Source organism: Betta splendens, chromosome 21 (genome assembly GCF_900634795.4).
Source record: "Betta splendens chromosome 21, fBetSpl5.4, whole genome shotgun sequence".
NCBI classification, from domain to species: Eukaryota; Metazoa; Chordata; class Actinopteri; order Anabantiformes; family Osphronemidae; genus Betta; species Betta splendens.
This window is the reverse complement of record NC_040899.1, coordinates 14465484-14481725: the sequence shown is the minus strand read 5'-3', so window position 1 is coordinate 14481725 and position 16242 is coordinate 14465484. Positions and strand designations below refer to the sequence as shown.

At 38.4% G+C, this 16242-nt stretch overlaps 2 protein-coding genes across 6 annotated transcripts; both read right to left on the bottom strand.

Moving 5' to 3' along the window:
- Positions 1 to 121: 121 nt before the first annotated feature.
- On the bottom strand, positions 122 to 6586 carry ndufv3 (NADH:ubiquinone oxidoreductase subunit V3). 2 transcript variants are annotated; one of them, XM_029136381.3, is made up of 5 exons: positions 6439 to 6586; positions 5924 to 6041; positions 5093 to 5195; positions 1259 to 2104; positions 122 to 446 (listed from the first exon to the last, which is right to left on the bottom strand). In XM_029136381.3, exons 2-5 carry the CDS (start codon positions 5966 to 5968, stop codon positions 277 to 279), a joined length of 1164 nt encoding a protein of 387 aa, XP_028992214.1. In that variant the 5' UTR covers positions 5969 to 6041; positions 6439 to 6586; the 3' UTR covers positions 122 to 276. The 2 variants fall into 2 exon arrangements, with proteins under 2 accessions (XP_028992214.1, XP_028992215.1); XM_029136382.3 differs by having other exon boundaries at positions 6427 to 6500.
- A 2206-nt stretch (positions 6587 to 8792) lies between these two features.
- Positions 8793 to 15789, bottom strand: LOC114847547 (calphotin-like). Of its 4 annotated transcripts, none has more exons than XM_055505240.1 (7): positions 15334 to 15789; positions 15061 to 15145; positions 13678 to 13783; positions 10931 to 12487; positions 9538 to 9601; positions 9263 to 9387; positions 8793 to 9131 (listed from the first exon to the last, which is right to left on the bottom strand). In XM_055505240.1, exons 2-7 carry the CDS (start codon positions 15103 to 15105, stop codon positions 9100 to 9102), a joined length of 1929 nt encoding a protein of 642 aa, XP_055361215.1. In that variant the 5' UTR covers positions 15106 to 15145; positions 15334 to 15789; the 3' UTR covers positions 8793 to 9099. The 4 variants fall into 4 exon arrangements, with proteins under 4 accessions (XP_055361215.1, XP_055361216.1, XP_028993241.2 ...); XM_055505241.1 differs by having other exon boundaries at positions 13678 to 13774; XM_029137408.3 differs by having other exon boundaries at positions 13678 to 13774; positions 15061 to 15118; positions 15334 to 15788.
- Positions 15790 to 16242: the final 453 nt, after the last annotated feature.

Here is a 16242-nt window from a genome sequence, read left to right as displayed (position 1 = left end):
TGTGTGTATAATAGAGACTAGGATTGCAATTATTAAAATAGAAACAGATCAGCCACTAGCACATTCAGCTCTAGTCAAATGACCCCATTATATAAACAAAGCAAAATCACAGCAGGCAAAACAGGCGTTACATCTTTTAGTGTATTTTTATAATATGACATTTTAACAGCTGACTTTCATGCAGCTTTGACAAGTGTGGGTATGATTATATGCAGAGAAGGACACCACCATCATCATCTATCAGCATCTGTAATAGTTGTGGCCAGGTCAGTTTCTCTAGTGTCTGGGGGAAGGTCTGCCAGAGGAAGGTTGAGGGAGACGAAACTTGGCCATCTCCACATCCTGGTCCACAAACGTGTACGGGGTGTAGCTGTGGTGCTGGTAGTTTTTATAAGTGCTGTTGTCAAAAGGCTCCTCGGGCTCTGGAGGTGGCACTGCTGCAGCCTCTGAAGAAGTTAAAAACAAACAAAGGTATTACAGATTAGTTAACTTAAAAAATAGGCTTTGGTTATTTGAAAAATAAAAAATGCTGAAAGAACAATGCATATACATAGTCACGTTAGAAAAAAGTGGCTTATAGTGGCTTATTCATATGGTGGCAACCCCCCCCCCCAAAGTGTGGGGATGCACTGCTGTAAAAAGGGTCAACAAACATATTTGAGAAATGTGCCCGCAGTAAAGATAGTCCAAAATAGCAGTATGCCACATGCATACAAAATAAAAAAAATATATAATAAAATATTGATATATATTAATATAAAATATGAATCAATTTGTGTCAATTGTAACTAAATTATTTGGTCAGGTAAGTGTTAAGTGTGTGCTAATTAAAAATAAGAAAAGCAAAAACACAAGCAGGATTAGTGTCACAGAAGACATTCAATCTTAATAGCAGGATGGTTAAGTCCATATTACAATTGTGTAACATTATAAAAGCAAAGAAAATGTTAAATAATTAGCAAAAGGCAGAAAAGCTTATAGATAAATAGCATATAGCGCACCAAAACCCCAGCAAGATTAGATTAAATACATGTCATGCAAAAAACAATGCACTGAAATGTTAGGCACCATGGAACAGAGCAAAAAATATATGTAGTTTGAAAGGAATCCAGAACTGATTTTTAAAAACTGTGCAACATCAGCTACTGCGTGTGAGCGATTTGAGAGCTTCACAACAATACAGAGAAAGAAAGATGAGTAATGGAATTCATCTGATTCCCAGAGAAAGACTTGGGGGGTTGGGTTGTGTAGTATGTACCCGGAGATGGTTCAGCTTGGAACTCTGCCTGCAGCTTCTCCTCCACAGCTTCAGTTAGAACTGGGGCACGGTCCACCAGCTCTCCTGCACTGTCTACAGGGGTGCAAATCTCAGTTGTGTTCTCAGCAGTCACTTCAATTGAGGTGGCTTCATGTTCTGCAGATGCAACTAAGGTGGCTTCGTGTTCTGCAGATGCTACATCCAAGCCAGTATGTGTAGTTTCAATGGGTACATCAGCTGGGGTATTTTCAGAAGTTGTAGGCTCAGTCACAGCTTTGGCTGGAGTTTGTGTTTGGGCATCAAGGACAGCAGTAGATGTAGCTTGAGCGGAGTCTTGGGTATTGAGTCTCCGAACCTCAGAGCTAACACTGGGTGCCTCCACAGGCGCTTGAACTGCTTCTGTTGTTGCTAAAGTTGCTGCTGGAGGTGCATGTGGTAAAGCTTCGGAGACAGAAAATGGAGTGTAACTGAGCTTTTTTGTGATCTTCCGGACTTTATCTTCTTTTTCCACTGCTGATTCTGATTGGTCTGGTGGCACGCTCTTCTTTTCAGTTTCATCTTCTGACTTCTCATCCTCAGAATCAGAATCTGAATCTGAATCACTATCACTAGATGAAGAGGATGTGCTATCTGGATCAGCAGACTTGTTATTTGCTGTGACTGGCAAATCTGAGGTAGAGGCTGGTGCACCTACTACGGTTTCTGCATTGGCTGTGACGCTGGCTACTTGGTCAGCCACATCTGCAGATTGTGCTAGCAAAACCTCTGGCTTTGAAAATCTAAGTGGAAAAGCAACAGGAGTTTTGTAGGCTAGCAGTGTTGCTCTTTCATCTGGAGCCTCTGTTGCTGAGGAAAATGGTAAATGAAAGAAGCATTGTTATTTATAACATCTTGCACCCAAATACATTTTTTTTCTGGAATATGTGGTTTGTGGAATGTGAATGTATGTTAATGCTGATTATAAATTTCTATTTAGAATAACAGTGGAGCAGGACTGACATTGTAAAAAGTGACAGTCAGAGTATAGTATATTCATAACCTACACATATCCAACAATTATGCAGACAGACAAACAGACAATGAGCAATGATGCAAATTTGGCACAGCAAAACAATTCAATATTGTTTTCTTATTGAAATTAATGCTGAATGCAAACATAGTTCAGTTAAAAAGAAAATACAGGTCAGGTTTTTATATATTTACAGTTTGATACTATTCAAATAGAGGAAATCGAATTCCAGTCACTTTAACCAATTGAGTACTTTTTACTCAAATTGAACATTAATTCTTGGTTTAAATAGATAAATGTACTGTAATTCAGTTTTATCTGCTGCATGCCCCCTCTCTGTAAACCTATCAGTACCATAATATTTACTACAAAATGAAGACCACTAACAAACAAAGCAGAGCTGGTATTTATGAGATGATATTCATGAAAAACCGATGCTCTGAGTACTCTGAGCATGTGATCTCATGAGAAGGCAAAGTTGTGAATACATCTGTGAAAAATCCCGAATTTTCCTAGTTAATTACAGTATAATCAATGAGCAATTAATTTATTGTTCTTTATGTTTATCAAATCCATTTTTAAATATAATTTCATTTTAATTTACAGATCTCATCAGTTAGTTGTCTAAAGAGGATCTGTGTTGCTTTACTATAGCTAGAGGGGTCTCAGTCTGAACAGAAGATTAACAGCCTATTACAGCTATTTTTTTGCAGCCACATTGCCTGACATGGCGTCACGTACAGCAACTACGCTACTACTATAAATATCTGATAAAATTGTGTACCGACTTGTGGGCTATGACACAAATCAGTGTACAAGAATAAAATGTTACTGTGGATCATCCACTTGTATCAATACAAAAGTACACAAAGTGACATGTTGATACATAAGGTAGGTCATCAACTACCATTTTGGAGCCACAATGTAATAACACTACATTATTTTGACCATGAAAACCTAAATTTGACCCGTTATAAGAACTCAGGATCCAATACGGTGGGATTTATGTACATACATGTAATTCATACAAATCGCGGTTAAAAATAAGGAATGGTTAAAGGACACAGCTTTTATTGCTTTTCAGGTTAAATAGCATTGGACTTCAATGATTCAAAAGGGTGTCTGTAAGTTTTGATGCCAGAAGGTTTTAGAGGTCTGTAACACATGAAGGTGATAGCCATGCCTCTTTGCAGAAGCTTGTATGATGTCATAGGTGTCACAGGTCACAGTATGCAGCTTGATGATGTCCGGCTAAAGCCAGTAGCTATTGGTGCACTAACAGCTCATTAATGGCCTAAACAACACTGGGTGGGAGGTGCTGAATGGACCTCATGAGTCTAGGTGGAGAGTCTGAAACTGTGGAGGGCCTGAGCCCAGACAGCACCTGCTTAGCTCTGTGTGGCTGGAGCACATAACTCTCTGTGATGGTCCAGATATAGACAGCTACACCTCAGCTTCACTCTGTTCAAGTGTGTGCGTCAGAAATACTGTTTTGGTAATCCGCGTTTGTCTGGACGGGACCGGAGGTGGTATCATAGACTCAGAGCTATGTGTCTGTGATGGGCAGCTGCACATCAGACCATCCTGCCTGTGTCCAGTCTCTGGTCCAACCATCCTTCCTGTGCTTGGTTGCTGCTGTGCTTTTCTCTCTCTCTCTATCCCCTCACCCCAACCGGTCGAGGCAGATGGCCGCCCACATCCAGCCTGGTTCTGCTAGAAGTTTCTTCCTCGTGACTGTTGCTATACAGTAAATTGTAATTAAAAGGCTTGCTGTATGTGGGATCTGTTGGGTTTAGTTGTGTAAGGTCTTAAATCTTACCTTGTAAAGTACCTTGAGATAACCTTGTTATGGTTTGGCACTATATAAATAAAATTTAACTGAATTGAATGAACCAGAGAGTCATATAAATGTATTAGAATGCCCAAAAAGTGGATTTTGCATGTGCTGGGACCTTTAAGACACAGCTGTGTTAAAAAGTAGAAAGTTATGTGGAGAGTAAGGAATCTTTTATATGGTAAGATAAGAATATGATTCTGAATACAAATACAAATCAATAGGTTAAAAGGCAGTAGCGGGATTTGTAATATAACAATAGGAGGATCATAATTCATAAGCTACAAGATTTCTTTGTGATCTGTGATGGGTTTTTTGTGTCTGGGGTCAGCAAGAAGAACTTTCCATTGCTGTAACTTCATTCCACACGAAGATGTTGTGGAAGGAAATCCATGTGCAACGCCTTTCAATAATTTGTCCCTTTTCAGCAATCAAAGCACTATGAAGAACTGAACCACTTTTACACAGTGGTGCTGAGAACAACACACCGATGAGCTGGCTGTGAGCATACAGGCTGACAGACCCTCAGTGATATGTGGTGGTCTTATTCTTTAGTTTGTCGAAGGTGTGTAAATATGTTTCTCTGTAAATAACAGTATATCAAGTAGCCTTGATGTGCCAATTATGTTCAAATGATATGATCAAAGATTTGTATAGGCAGTATATCACTGCTGTTGCTTCTGAAACATTGTTTTTTTTTACAAAACAAATTGAGACTGTCATTATTTTAATTTAAAGAAAAAAATATTTTCCATATTACTTGAGCATTTGTCCAAGTTAATTCACACATTTATTTTCCTCATTTTTTGTAATGCCAGCACAGCTGTGTAAACAAACAAGGAGCAGGCATCAATTTCTGGTCGTGTGAGTGTTTAAGTCAGTCAAACAACGTATTACTCTCTGACAATTAAAGCCAATCCAGTTACCTGAACAAAGTTTTCGGGCTCATAATTGCACAAAAGAAATACAGACAACAATGACATGATCTTACTCTTGCTTGCGGTCTTTGCCTTTTTTGCTGTTTTTGCAGGATCCTCAGTCCGAGTGCAGAGTGAGGCAACCGAGGGATTCCTCAGGACACCCCAGCTAACTGACTGGAGACACAACAGAGGAGCACAGATCATTTAAACCAAAGCAAGACATTGCAATCACGTGGAAAAAACCCAAACAGACCACGACCAGTCAAACAGACTAAAACAACCGACTCAAAATACCTTGAACACTAATTTAGTTTATTTATTTCACTTTGTATTAAATCCAGGATGCTAAACATTTTTTTAAAATAGCATGACAATATCTAAACTGTTAATTCATTCTGATTAAAGTCGACGTTTACCTTAGCAGTGTCGCTTCTAAAGCTGCGATAGTAACGCCCCCTGCGTAATTAAAAACTTTACATAGAAACATTTTCTGGGACGAGGAAGTAATGTATTAAATAAATACCCCGCTATGAAAAACGTTTTTGACCTTGCCTGTTGTTTTGAAATGAAGCTTAGAAAAGATGCAGCACTTTTCCAACAGACGCTGTTACAGTTTTGTCACAGGTTTTCCCTTTACTGATCCGGTGCCTGCAGCTGCGATGATCGATTGATAGCAACTATGGTGGAGTTACAAAATTTATATCACCGCTGTGACATTCTGTCTATATCACCATATCGCCCTACACAGAAGGAAGGTTGATTATGTCATCAACTAAGACACAGCCTCGTGCTACTTATGTTTACGATACGCATGGAAACATATTCCATTGCAACATTACCATCAAAACAGCACACTATTTCCAATTATTGTGTTTAAAAGAACAGATAACAACTTTTATTACCTTGAGGGGCTGCATTCGCAGCAACTGAAGCAAGGAAGCCGCCATTTCGTGTTGCCAATGCGACGTTTCGGGCGAAACTTGCGATGTAAGCAATAGTTCCACAATGATACTGCTTTATCTATAAAAGGTTAAAACATGCCACGTGCCTTATTATATTTTACTGATCATATTTATTGTACCATAGCTGTCGATGTATTATTTTACGTTGCATAGACGACACTTTGTATTAAAAAATGTTTTCTGTGCCGAGTTGTTTTTTTAAAACAAACTTTAAATCCACTATGACAGACAGAACCCACGAAGAATGAGCCAATAATGTGAGTTATGTATTCCAAATTAAATGTTTTACAGCTTAGGAAGAACATTTACGAAGTTATTCATTGCGTCTTAAAATCGTAAAAAGTAAACATTTTAGCAATAAAGAAGTGTTATGGCGTAATCTGATACATAAATAAAGACATCATATAATTCAATTACAGATTCATATAATTCCAACAACTAACCATTGTGCTTACGCAACTTCTTATAGAGCTTTAACTGAATGTGCACTTGGTGGAGGTGTAGCTCAGCGGCTACTTCGCGTCAATCTGAGAATTTGTGCTCTAGTCTTCCGGTTGACAAATCGGAAGGTTCGAACCGCGAGCGCTGTCCTCTGCTTTTGGTTTCTTTCTCGTCTGTTGCAACAATTTACTAATAATACTCTGAATATTGGGTCTATGGATATTTTGACATTTTATTTTAATCAACAAGCCCAAAAAAAGACATTAATCTTGAAAGTGCTAGTTATACTATGTGTCTCTCCCTGTACTGTACACAACTATGATCCATTTCATTAATTACTTGACATACTTGAAACAACTGTTCTAAGAACTTTTGGGTTGTATTACTGAATTGCAGAATAATAAAATACGAACAACCAATTGTTATACTGATGCAAGTTTAACTTCTTATAGAGCTTTCATGATATGCACACCTGGTGGAGGTGTAGCTCAGTGGTTACTTCGCGTCAATCCAAGTATTACTGCTCCAATCCTTTGGTTACCAAACTCTGCAGGGTTCGAACCACGGGCGCTGTTCTCTGCTTTTTGTTTCTTTCTCGCCTCTTGCAACAATTAACGAAAAATCCTCTAAATATTTAGGTATATTGATATTTTGACGTTTTATTTCAATCAACCAGCCCAAGAAACATTAATGTTGAAAGTGCTAGTTATACTGTGTCTCTCTTGCTGTACTGTACACAACTATAATTCATTTAATTAATTCATGCTTGAAACAATTGTTCCAAGAATCTTTGGATTATATTACTTACAAACAATCAGCCTTATACTTACGCAAATTGACCTTCTTATAGAGCTTCCATGAACAAGACTCCTGGTGGAGGTGTAGCTCTGTGGTTACTTCACGTCAATCCACGTATTTATGCTCTAACCCTCTAGTTATCCAATTGGAGGGTTTGAACCACAGGCACTGGCTGTCCTCTGCTTAGCTTTTTCTTTCTTGTGTCCTCGACTTTTTCTTTCTTGTGTCCTCCGCTTTTTTTTTCTTGTGTCTTTCATCATTTTAAAAATAAAAATCCTCTGAACATTGGATCAATGGATATTTCAATTTCAGTTTCAATGTTTCAGTCAAAGAAACATATAATATTTAAAGTGCTCGTTATACTGTGTTTCTCGCTGTACACTATTATGATTAATTTTATTCATTCAACGATTGTTCTAAGACAAACAACAGGTACAAAACAGGTGAATTAGAAGCATCCTTCCACTCACTTACACTCTGATTGTACTTGTTGCTCTTTTTCTGTATTCAGGTAGTTTTTGTGCACTTTACATTGTTTGTTGCTTTTACCAATGAATCAAACATTCTAGTTGCCTGGCTTATTACTGGATTCATTCTCTGTATGCAGAACCCTAACAAAACGGTCTTGGACTTTACTTTTGTCAGAGTTAAATTAAAAAACTGTGGAAGGGCCAGAAATTAAATAAATTAATGTTGAAAAAACATAATAAAATATTAGAATTACAGTAAGCAATCTAATCTAAAAAATCGAATTGCATGTTTTTAAGTAAGCAAAACACCCACACACGTTTGACATGTTTAGTACAACCAGTCCTAAAGATGCTGATGCTCTACAAAAGCAGCTGGGTCTAGCAGTGACAGGTTTAAAAGACTTTACTTTTAACTGCTTAGCAGACATTATCAAACAGCGGTTCAGTGTTTTTACACAGCTGGGCTTCTTTTCTTTGGGTAACAAATTTTATATTGGCACCATTGTGACATTCTGACTTTGTCACCATATCGCCCTGCACAGGGCGTTGATGACACTGTCCTGAACACTGTCCTTGTTTGCTGTTGAAAACACCATGCGACTGAAACTGTCTGAGTGAACCCATGATGAAAAATCCAATCTTATAAGTTATGGATTCCAAAAATTAAATGTTTAACACCTAAGGACAATTTAGGAAAATATTTTTTGAGTACATTTTTCAAGTACAGAATAACATAATTCTACCAACTGTCTGCTGTACATTTCTTATACTGTTACAGCCCCATAGACCCTTAAGGAGGTTTAGCTCAGTGTTTATCTCCTTTCACCCTGAGAAAAAAGGCTCTATTCCATCAGAGGGTTCAAACTACGAGTGCTGTCCTCTGCCTTTTTTCTTTATTCTTGTCTATCGCATCAACTTACAAATCCTCTGAATATTGGGTCCATGAATATTTTGACGTGCTGTTTAACAAATGTCAGAATCATTAACATTTAAACTGTGCACTATTCAGTACTGTACCTTTTAAAATATAATTTCTTTAACGATATTAAACATGTTATAGTAGGGGTTAGAGTGTCAGTGATTCAGAAAGCAAACACAAATTTAACTGGTAAAATAATATTTTATTTGTAATGTTGATGTTTCATTTTCCCTTACAGTAAGAATCATACATAAAACCCATCGAGGGATTTATTGTTTTCATTTTCACACATACAGTAGTTTATATGGCAGCGACAAAATTCCCTTTACCACGCAGCTAATTATTTATGTAAACTTAATGGAACTAGTAAAAACTAATGAAGTATATTCTCTCACACAGGCCTACTGTAGGTAAACATTTTTATCAAGGTTTTGCTACAAACCAGAAAATTGACAACTGTAGAAAGGATACTTTACAAGTACTGGTGTTCACTTTTGGGAGACTTCATCCAAATTGGGCTCTAGAAAACATAATGCAGATTTGTTATCCTAGTGCATGCTTAATATGCTAGAGGTGACCAAATCTTGAAAATAACCCATTGGGTTGACAACCAATGGCTAATTTAAGGCTTATTCTACAAAATATTCATACCCTTGAATTTGAATTCAGGAAAAGCTGTGAGGTCTCCTCCACCGTACAGTCTCTGAAGTTTCGCTGTCTCTTCTACCAAAGCCTTCTCGTACTCTGAATCTGCCTCAACTAATCCACCAGTAGCTCTACACACAAAGACAAAAACAGCTACATTTCAGATAGGAAATGGGCTCACAGATTTTTCCTGTCACTCAAATATATGGAACAAGCGTAAAGAAAGAGACAAAAATATATTAGAAAGATAAAGAAATGGAGACAACAAACAAAGGACTTACTGTGATCTTGATGAGTACTCACGGATGGAGTCCAGGAAGAGCTTCTGTATCGGGTCCATATGAGCTGAGAGTAACAAAAAAATATTTTTTTACTAAAGAATATTTATATAACATCAGGATCATCTTTTTGTATATCATCTGTTCCTGTAATTAGAATAGGCTACTACAGGGCAGGCAGAAAAAAACTGAGGTCCAGTCAGCTGACTGATGGGTATTATTGTAAGTGCTGAAAACAAATGTTACATTAACAATCTGGAAAAAAGGCAACAGGTGCAGTGAGGGAGCAAAGGTTAGTAAGCAGGAAAACACCATGTATTTCTATCTGTGACAAAATGCGTTCCTAAAACTAACCATCACAACTAAATGTATATCTCCAACCTCAGCCCTAAAAACACAATATACACCATGAAAATTGTGAAGAAGGGCTAAAATGTTCAACAATAGGAAAATACTTTCTCGGCTCTCAAAAGTTTCAAACTAAAATGCGAACACATGCATCATACAGCAGCTTCAGCAACTATTCAGATCCTTTAACTATGAATGAAAAGTAAAATAGAATGATGGTGACGTGTAAAAGGGAAAAGACCAGTAGAAAGGCAAGAACCCAGAAATGCAATAACCCAGGATAGAGATAGAGATAGAATAGATAGATATAGATATATAGAGAGATAGATATATATATGTAGAATATGATAGATATATATATATATATATATAATATATATATATATATATATATTATATATATATACATATACATATACATATATATATATATATATATATATATATATATATATATATATATAGACAAAATTGTATAATATAATAAATAATAAGTAAAGTGGTTTGGGCTTCAAACCTGAATTTGGCATTTCTTTCTAATATTCCTAACAACAACTCTGTGTACAAAATCACACTTAATGGTAAAATGATGCTGACATGGTTGTGCCATCTCTGTAGAGATGTTCCTGATCACCTCCATGACTCAGGTTGGTCCCTTAACCCAATTCAATTGCCACATGACTACGTGCACACTGTGTCTGGACTAAAAGGCAAAAACATTTTTTGTTTATTACAAATATAATTTGCTACGCAGTAAAATTTCATAATCATGAGGGGAAGAATAGTTTCTGAAGCGATTGTATAGTAGTCAGCACATTAAAAACACAACAGGGTTTTGTTAGTGAGTAATCTATTAAACATTCAAACAGTGAGGATGCTAGAAGGAAAAACAGTGAGGCTGGGTGGGTACAGTTTATCCTTACACTTAACACAAACATCTCCACTATAACAACATCTGCTAGGATGCAAAATCCAGAGAGGAAAACAGATGGGTTGTTGGGGAAAAAAGAGGAATAAGGGGTAATGTGTAATAAGGGGTAATGTGTACCCTCAGGTATTTGAGTTGGTTCAGCTCGGGCTGCCTCCTGCTGCTCTTCTCCTGCAGCTTCAGCTACAACCAGATTCTCGGCAATCTCTACAGGAACCAAACTTTCAACTTCAGCCTCAGTCGTGGAGAAAACTTCTGTTTCTTTTGGAGTGGCAACTTCTAAAGGTGCAGCTTCAGCTAAAGGCTCAAAGGCCCCATTTACAGGTGCAGCTTCGGTAGCTAACTCTTGGGCTCCACTGACTGGCACAGCTTCTGCCGCAGCCTCCGTGGCTTCATCCACAGGCAAAGCTTCAGCTGCAGGCTCTGGGGGCACATCTGGAGGTGCAGCTTTGGCAGCAGGCTCCAAGGCTTCGTCCACAGGAGGAGTTTCATCATAGACAAATCCATGGGCAGCTTCCACAAATTGTTTAGATTCCAACAGTTCAGCTTCAAGGGGAATTTCCACTGGGACTTCAACTGCAGCTTCAACAGGAGATTTGACTATAAGAGTCTGACCTGCATCAACAGGAGCAGTGGATTCAGCAAGATCTTCAGCTGGTGCAGTAACAGCTTCTGGTACAGATTCAACCACTGGCATGGCTTCAGTGACCGCAGCTGTGGCTTCAAATGGAACGATAGGCACAGCTCCTGCTGCTATAGCCGATTCAAAGACTTCCACCGTGTGACGTGTACCCTCAGGTATTTCAGTTGGTTTCACTGGGGCTGAATCCTGCAGTTCTTCTCCTGCAGCTTCAGCTATAACCGGAGATTGCTTCACCAGGTTCTCAGCTTCAGCCTCAGTAGTGAGGGAAACTTCTGCTTCTGTTGGAGTGGCCACTTCTACAGGTGCAGCTTCAGCTAAAGGCTCAAAGGCCCCATTTACAGGTGCAGCTTCAGTAGCTGCCTCTTGGGCTCCACTGACTGGCACAGCTTCAGCCACAGGCTTCAGGGCCTCATTTACAAGTGGAGCTTCAGCTGCAGGCTCTGGGGCCACATCTACAGGGGAAGCTTCGAACAGAGGCTCTAGTGCCTTGTCCACAGGAGGAGCTTCAACATAGACAACTTTAGGGGCAGCTTCCAGAAATTGTTCAGATTCAAAGGGTTTAGCTTCAAGGGGAATTTCCACTGGGGCTTCAACTGCAGCATCAACAGGAGATTTGACTATGAGAGTATCACCTTCAACAACAGGATCAGTGGATTCAGCAAGATCCTTAGCTGGTGCAGTAACAGCTTCTCGTACAGATTCAACCACTGGCGTGGCTTCAGTGACCGTGGCTGTGGATTCAGATGGAACATCTCCTGCAGCTGTAGCAGATTCAAAGACTGCTTCACCAGCTGGAGGCACTTCACCAGCGGGTGTCACGTCAGCTGTTGAACCAGGGTTGGGGATAGCTTGGGAACTTGGAGAGGCCTCCACCACTTTTACCTCAGATATTGTTGCCACAGACTCTGGCAAAGCAGCAGAAGGTAAACTGTGCTCAGCCGGTTTCGCTGCTGCAGCTGCTGCTGGTAAAACCTCACAAGGCTTGTGCTGCACTAGTTTCTCTATATCGAAGTATGTTTTCACCTGCTTTTTACCTGATGAGGGAGGAGGGCAAGCAAAGAAGATGTGTTATTATTTTTCAGCCAATTTAATGCCAGATAGAAACACAACTCACATTTTAAATAGCTAACTATAACCTTGAGGTCCCCAGAACATGTACGTAAATTATCAGGCTGAAAGAGAATAACTCACCACTGTCTCTGAAAAACCTGGTTCTAACCCAGAGCCCCGCCTTCACTTCTTTGACTTATGACAAAACACTTATTGATTAGGCTCTGTCACATCCTAAAGACCTCCTAAGATATTTTCCTAAGAAAACAATTTGTTTTTAGAGTTTTGGCTCCTAGGCTCCAATTATAGAATGGAGCATTTAGCTATATTTAGGTTTGGGAAGCAGACACCTTAAGACTAGGCTTAAAACTTTCCTTTTCAACAAAGCTCAGAGTTAGAGTTGACTCAGGTGTCTCTGAACCAACTCTTAGTTATGCTTCAGTAAATGTAGTTGTTGTGCCAAACTTAATACTTGTTGCCCTTTGTCATATGTTATTTAAATAAAATACATTGAAGTGAAATACAGTTTGTGAAAGAAATGAACATGTGTGAAATATTACAATTCTGATAAGTAATAACCTAAAAACTCTACAGTACAATAATTATCACCATGGGCTCATCCTTTGGAGTTAGCAAACACCCACACAAGCCTGACATGCTTAGAATAACCCGTCCTAAAAGCGCTGAGGTTTACAAAAGCAGATGGGTCTAGCAGTGACAGGTTTCAGAGACTTTTTCTTTCTAACTGCCCTGCAGATATGATCAAGCAGCTGTTGCATGTTATCTGTGGAAGATTCTGCCAAGTCATGGGACACGTGGTTTAGAATTTTGGCCTCTGGCATTTTATTCTTCCAAACAAGATAAAACAACCAAACAAGTATGAAACATATAATTATTAAAACAAGCAAACCTTTATAAGTTGTTTTTGTCATTGTTGTGTTATAAGCTAGTATTTTCACATAAAACATTAAAATATATCTTAAATCATTAATTTAGTTGCCCAGTATCTCTACAGATTGTAGAGAAAAGAATATCTAGACCATTTGCACAGTATGATGAAACATTAATATAAACGTGTCAATTCACCCATCACTCACTTACCCACATAGTATTTTTTAATTCTATTGAATTCTGTCCACACATTTTGAAAGCAGAGGACCTGACTGAAACCTACCTGAGGTGTTCTTTGGTGACCACTTCTTGGAACCCCCAGATTTTGCGCTGAAGGGTGCAGCAAGTGGTGCTTTGCTTACGACAGTCCAGTTTCCAGCCTGCAAACACTAACAACACACAAACACGTACACAGACCATTAGGTTTAATTACATCTAATCCCGACAGGCACAAATGCACCTAGTACACATGCAGAGGATTGCCAAGTCCTTGGTTTTTCCTATAGACACCAAGAAGAAAGGAAAGTTTTATTAGCTTTTTAAAAAATATATTCTAAAGTTTGTAATTACTACAAAACCTTGTTTCTTTGCAATAACCACACACATAATCCTTAGTGCTAAGTTATAATCAATTATATGACCCCAAATATAAATAAGAAGAATATTTAGTGTTTAAGTATTAAATAAAATTCTTTTTTTAATCTAATTATACTTTCTGTAATACAAATGACTGGTTTGGTTGTCCTTACAGTGAACTGTTTTAATTTGGAGCAGAAGCTTTAACTTAAATCCATATTATGATGACCTCTAGTGGTGTTAATGTGACTTAGTAGGATTTAAGAGACCATGCAATTTATTCCAGACAGTATTTGTTCATTTTGGTTCAATTCAGGAGACTTAATTTGTCCCTGAGAACTTTATAACCTGTCTGTAAAATAAGCCATTTTCTTCAGGACTGATAAACTACAGACAGTCTAATATCCTGGTTGGACCACTGTTACTAGAAAAGTCACTGATAACTTGTTTTCATTTGGCTTTTTGGTCATGCACTTCACTACTCATGTTTAAATTTGAAATAAAATCAGTCTACAGAGTTTTTTTCGTTTATTTGTGTCTACTGTTTCCAGGTTTTATTGAGGCTATAATAAAGATTTTAGAAGATACAATTTCCAGAAAGAAAAAAAAAATGTCGCATTTCTTAAATGCCTTTTGGTGTCCATTAGAACATGCCATTAACACAGACTGCTCTGTGGGAAGAAGTGAACTGGTTAAAATAAACCGACTTTAATCCACTTTTCACACACAGACATTTCCAAGTAAACATGTCAAGAACAATTTTTATGGATGGGCGACTCCTCGTGCAGCCAGAGACTCTCATACGTGCCGATGCTCATTTAACCTGCTTCGTGTAAATACCGGTTACACCTGTCATGACAATAAGCAGTGCAGAAAGACGAACTTCGTGGCGATTCAAATTCACAACTTCGGGCTAAAAGCAACGTGTTTCTGGTTAAAGCCGGTTTAAATTGTGCCGTGAAGTCAGCAAACGTTAACGCTTCAGCCGCCGGTTCATGTGAAGGTGTAGACGGACGAAACGTGGACGCACGGAGATTTCTGTCTGATATTGTGACATGGATGTTACACTGTTATAATTAAGGGATATTACCTTGATGCAGCTCAGTCGTCCTATTCTCAACAGAGAAGCCGCCATCTTTCTGTGCAGCCTGTGGTGGAATGCAGTAAATACACGACTGTAAATCAAAGTAGTGATAACAGCACCATTCAAACGTCTCTCAATTGTGATTAGAACCAGCGCTGCAAAAGAGGCAATTTAAGCAGCTGCAATTAAGCACAGAAGTCAGTTCAGAGACGAAAAGAAAAAAATGACAGTGTCATCATAAAGATAAGTAAACGTGCATCTGCTCTGATTTGATCTTACCCGTTGACAAACGATAATGCAGTTTCTCCTTCTCCTTTGGGTCGATGCTCCAGGAGCAGTTTACAGCACCGTGGCCATGGCTTAGTGGAAGTTTACGAGCGTTTATGCAACACATTAACGCGACGGTGAACGCCCCCTCCGTGACAAAACATGCGTGTGCCGCCGTTAGGAATTCCTCCGTTAGCCTGAAGCAAATCTTCAAAGATGCATTTAATACTGTGAATGTCTGAATACTGGTTTGTCTTTGGTTTGTTCATTTAATCATTTGGTCGCCTTTTCGTTGATTGGCGGACTGTGTAGTATTTTTTTGTGATGGTGATATTTTTAACCTAATTTAAATAAAATTATTTACAGATTTTTTTTTTACTTGAGATGGAAAACCAACACCCTGTGAATAGAAGTTTCCCTCTGACCAGATCAGCTACAGTACTTAATTTATTTTTGTGCACATTATGTTCTCTTTCAATCATATGGCTATAGACAAGACTGAAGTTAGCATCAAATTAGTACCGCCTCAGTTAAAGGGAAATGTCCCGGTTACAAACCTGTGACCGCTTGTTATCACGGTTTTACGTACTTTACGTTTATAGTTGTGAAGACACATGAGCCATTCACAGATCAGTGTTTACTCTGTCAGCCTAGTTACACGTTTATTTACTCTCTGTATGTAAGTGCCTTTAAAGCTGTGTTTTCTATAACTTCTCTTACTGTTTAACTCGCATAAAAACCGTCTTCTAAATAATCAACTCACATTCCTTATAACATGTTTAAAATATTATTAACCTCTAAAGGTTGACTTAAGAGGAAGCAGTGAGAGTAGTGGGGAAGAGAACGTTAGCAAAATTATGAGCAAATGATTCAACTAATTTGTATTTGTGAGTGTGGCAAATAATACATAAAGATTTTTAG